The sequence below is a fragment of the Tupaia chinensis genome, unplaced genomic scaffold (genome assembly GCF_000334495.1).
Source record: "Tupaia chinensis unplaced genomic scaffold, TupChi_1.0 Scaffold000286_1, whole genome shotgun sequence".
Taxonomy (NCBI): domain Eukaryota; kingdom Metazoa; phylum Chordata; class Mammalia; order Scandentia; family Tupaiidae; genus Tupaia; species Tupaia belangeri.
Genome location: NW_006159770.1, coordinates 502,164 through 507,012, shown reverse-complemented (window position 1 = coordinate 507,012; position 4,849 = coordinate 502,164). Strand labels below are relative to the sequence as shown.

General features: G+C 58.3%; 1 protein-coding gene across 1 annotated transcript in view; it reads left to right on the top strand.

Annotated features, from left to right (window-relative positions):
* Positions 1–4,792, top strand: part of GARIN5B (golgi associated RAB2 interactor family member 5B) — an 8,732-nt gene extending 3,940 nt beyond the window's left edge. The window contains 3 exon segments of the mRNA XM_027772598.1: positions 36–1,351; positions 4,451–4,535; positions 4,632–4,792. Coding sequence (XP_027628399.1) covers positions 36–1,351; positions 4,451–4,475 — 1,341 coding nt within the window. The 3' untranslated portion in view covers positions 4,476–4,535; positions 4,632–4,792.
* Positions 4,793–4,849: the final 57 nt, after the last annotated feature.

Sequence of the window (4,849 nt, the reverse complement as noted above, 5' to 3'; positions counted from 1 at the left end):
CCGGGAGGGCCCCGCCCCCCGCAGGGCTGGGAAAGCCACCGTTCATTGTCGACCGGTCCCAGAAGGTCCCGGGTGTGACTGCTCCGTCCCGGAAGACCCCAGCCACACCTAGGCCACCTCGAAAGGCCCCGCAGGCACCAGCCATGTCTAGGTCACCCCAGAAGGCCCCACCCCCATCTCAGAAGCCCCCAGCTGTATCTGGTGTTCCCCAGAAGACTGTGTCTCCCTCAGCCCCAAAAAGGGAGCCTCTGTTCCCATTGGCACTCCCCCAGAAGGCACCAGCCTTGGCTCAGTCCCAGGGGGCACTGGGCTTGCCCACCTCCTGGAGAAAGGGCCCCAGTGAGTTTGAGGTGCTGCCCGTAGCAGTTCCTGGAGGGGACATGCTGGAGAGAAGGGCGTCTGCAGGGAAACTTGAGCCGGAGGTGATGGCGGGCGCCCAGATGACGGGCGTGCTGGAGATGAGGACCCAGACCACGGCCCTGGAGCTGCCCTTCGCCACGACAAAGAAGCTGTCTGAGGAGGTCCTGCTCAGCAAAACCCGGGAGGTCACCCTGGAGGGCTTGAGGGGCAGGGGGAAGTCCGAGGACAGGGCCCGCAGGATGAAGCAGGAAGTATCCCTGGACCTGCCCGGTGGTGGGAAGTCCAAGGAGACGGAGCAGCAGAAGCGATGGGTCACGGCCCAGGAGGTGACCATCGAGGCCCCCCGCCACGAGCACAGCAGGCCCTTCTCCGTGGAGGGGCTTACGCTGGCCAAGATGATGATCATGGCCAACTGCAAAGACCAGCACCTGAGGCCGCCGGCAGTCTCCCTGCCCTCCTGGCTCTCAGTGGCTTCCCAGGCATCCCCGGCGTCTGCGGTGGCCTTGATGCCCTTCAGCCCCAGCCAGCTGTCCTTGCTGGAGGGGACACCAGTGGTGGTCCAGGGACAGCCAGAGTCACGCGGCTGGATGAGGGCGAGCACACGGCAATGGACAGAGAAGGAGGGGCCGCCCCGTGACCCAGTGGGGCCCTCCACGGCGCCTCTCCACGCCATGCCTACTTCCAGCAGGCTGAAGACGGGTGACACCTCCCAGGTGCCTATCCCTTTGCCCGCCTCACGGTGGGAGGATGTGCTGCCACCGCCCCTTCCAGAGACCCCTGCCTCAAGGACGGAGGCCACGGCCAGAACGTCCCGACATCCCACGAAGAAACATCAAGGGCCCATGAGGATGCCCAAGCAGCACCCGCTGGCCACAACGGGGTCATCCGCAGAAATTCCCCTGCCTCAGCTGCTGGAAGTTAAGAGCACAAGGGGCAGAGCCACCAAGGCCGGGATGACAGAGGGGCCGGGAACCTTTAGCCCTTCACACAGGTATTTGGGATTAGCGGCCCTCGGATGCGAGCCCCCTCGGTCTGCACCAACTCGCGCACGTGGTGCATACTGGGTGTCGACGGTGCGCCAGGCCTTGCTCTGGGCAGTAGGGGTGTTCTGACGTGAGGCTTCTAAATGCTGAAGGAGCTGAGAGACTACAGGAGGGGGTGGACACGTTCAGCTTGTCTTGAAAGAGTTGTTTGAGGGACCAGCAGATGGCTTAATGGCTATGTCACTGGACTCCCTTGTAGTCGACCGTGGTTCGAGTCCTGGACCTAGAACTCATACCAAATGCGTGTGCGTGCGTGCCCAAAACCCAGAGAGGAGAATGGAGGAAAGAGATTGGCATGGCCATCCCCCTGGGGGTGATTTCTCATTTTCCCTCTCTCTACCTCTCACCTCCCAGGTGCCTATCCCTTTGCCCGCCTCACGGTGGGAGGATGTGCTGCCACCGCCCCTTCCAGAGACCCCTGCCTCAAGGACGGAGGCCACGGCCAGAACGTCCCGACATCCCACGAAGAAACATCAAGGGCCCATGAGGATGCCCAAGCAGCACCCGCTGGCCACAACGGGGTCATCCGCAGAAATTCCCCTGCCTCAGCTGCTGGAAGTTAAGAGCACAAGGGGCAGAGCCACCAAGGCCGGGATGACAGAGGGGCCGGGAACCTTTAGCCCTTCACACAGGTATTTGGGATTAGCGGCCCTCGGATGCGAGCCCCCTCGGTCTGCACCAACTCGCGCACGTGGTGCATACTGGGTGTCGACGGTGCGCCAGGCCTTGCTCTGGGCAGTAGGGGTGTTCTGACGTGAGGCTTCTAAATGCTGAAGGAGCTGAGAGACTACAGGAGGGGGTGGACACGTTCAGCTTGTCTTGAAAGAGTTGTTTGAGGGACCAGCAGATGGCTTAATGGCTATGTCACTGGACTCCCTTGTAGTCGACCGTGGTTCGAGTCCTGGACCTAGAACTCATACCAAATGCGTGTGCGTGCGTGCCCAAAACCCAGAGAGGAGAATGGAGGAAAGAGATTGGCATGGCCATCCCCCTGGGGGTGATTTCTCATTTTCCCTCTCTCTACCTCTCTCCAGTGAGTTCATGCACCCTATGGCAAAAATAATCTTTAAAAAAGAAGTTTATTGAGGAACAAAGCAAAGTCTTGGGTGGCCGCAAGTTGAGCCGGTTCCCACACCCCCACCCCAGGCCTGTGTGTATGCAGGTGGTCAGGAGGGAGGAGGGGAGGACCCGCAGGGAGGTGAGTGAGGCACACACAGCACAGCAGAGACGTGGGTGTCGGCACCTCACCTGTGGTCGGGCCTCTGCCTGGACGAGGATAAGGGCTCTACCCGCTGCAACCCCTCGGGCTCCATTCCAGCTTTGGGGATGCAGTTAAGGAGCCTGTCAGTCAAGGTGGCCAATTAGCTTAAAAATGGAGTCTCTTGGATTGCACCTATGGGCGGGGCAGTGTGGGCTGTGCTACTGGCTTCTAGCAGGCCACCGCAGCCCAGGGGCCTAGGTGGCCCCGGGAGCTGGAGTCCTCTGTGTCAAGACCTGAAGGCCCAGATGGACTGAGTCCTGAGGACATATGGGGAAAAGCATTGTTGCAGAAGGAACAGCCAGTGCCAAGTCCCCAAGGCAGGCATGTGCACGAGTGCTGGGCCAAGAGTGAGCTCCAAGGAGTCCAGAGTAGATGTGGTCAGGGAAGCCGTGGGGGGAGTACCGGAAAGGTGGCCTCTCCTGCTCTCTGTCTCTCTCCAGCAAGTGCACGCACCCTATGGCAAAAATCTAAAAACAAACAAAATATAGGAAGAAAGAACTATGTGTTCTTTGCATCAAAATATACTCCTTGATAAAAGAATTCCAGGGGCCCACAGGTGGCATGGTGGTTAAGGTGCTGGACTCCCATGTGGCCGACTGTGATTCGAGTTCCGGACCTAGCGGCTTGCTTTCTTTCTCTCTCTCTGTCCCTCTCTGGTCAAATTAAAATAAATAAATATGGGGGCTGGCAGGTGGCATGGTGGTAAAAGTGCTGGACTCCCCACGTGTCCGACCATGGTTTGAGTCCTGGGCCTGGCGGCTTGCTTTCTCACTTCCTCTGTCTCTCTCGTTCTGTCCCTCTCTGGTCAAATTAAAATAAATAAAATAAAATAAAGTTCAATAAAATAATTTTTTAAAATAAAAAGTTAAATAAAATAATGTTTTGAAAAAAAACAAAAAAACTGCAGAGGGCATGTACACTCACTGGAAAGAGAGAGCGAGAAAGCACCTCACAGTCGTCTCCAGCCCCTCTCAGGACCGGGCTGCACGATGCAGGCGTTCTCAGCATGTTTCTCAAGTCACGGGGCCCAGGAAGTAAAACAGCCTTGTAGCATCCACCATGCCACGGCCAACCCTAAACTTGTAGTTTTTTTTTTTTTTAATTTTTTGAGAGATTTTTCTCATAGGGCACATGCGCTCACCAGAAAGACAGAGACAGACAGACAGAAAGCGAGCAATCCCCCCCACCCCCCGGGGGGGATGGCCATGCCGCAATCCCTTCTCTTTCATTCTCCTCTCGGGATCTTGGGCACGCATGCACACACGCCTGGCGTGAGTTTAAGCCACCAAGTCCGGGACTCGAACCACAGTCGACTACATGGGAGTCCAGCGACATAGCCATTATGCTAACTGCCGGCCCCTTCCATACATTTCTTGAAGTCCCCTGGCACATGTCTACATCAGGAAGAGAAGGACTGGAGGCAAGGAGTAAGACAGCTCTTTTGAAGTAGTCTGGGGTCCAGAGGGAGAGACTGGGGCCAGCTGGTGCCAGCGGCTGCAGAGGGCCTCTTACTGTGGTGGCTGGAGTGACCGCAGTCAGGCCGACTTGGAACTGGCAGTGCTTGCCTGGCCCTAGACCCGGGCTCGCTCACTCCGCAGGGATTCAGCCCGCATTTACTTCTGCTGGGCTCTGCCCTGAGCAGAGATCAGTGAGCTGAACGCCCGGCAGGCCCTGCCCTCTGAGATGTGAGCTGGTCCCTGGAACACTGGGCTGCAGCTACTATAGCCCTGGGTGTCTGTCGCCCTGATTGTCCCCAAAGCCCTCTCTGGCTCCCTTTCTCCTCCAGCACGCAGCGTCAGCGCTTTCAGTAGGAGGATGCTGGAGACTCGACCTCAGTCTGCAAACTGTCCCAAAGAGCCCTACGTGGCCAGGTATCTGAGACCCTGAGGCCTGCCTTAGACCTGGCGGGGGGTTGAAAAGGTGTCCCAGGCGCCAGACCCCACTCTCCTCTTTTCTCATCCCCACAGGCCCCAGGGTGCTGTGCGCCCTGGCTGTAGGGGCAGAGTGCTGAAAAGGCGGTTGCGGGGCCTCTCCCACAGAGAACAGAGATATCTATACGTTTATATATGGGGGCGGGGGGAGCCAGCGGAGCAGCACGCTCCGCAGATATTAAAAGCCTGAGTCTGAGACACGCCTCGGTGCCTGTGTGCGTGCGTGCGTGCGTGCGTGGGCCCCGAGAGGTCGG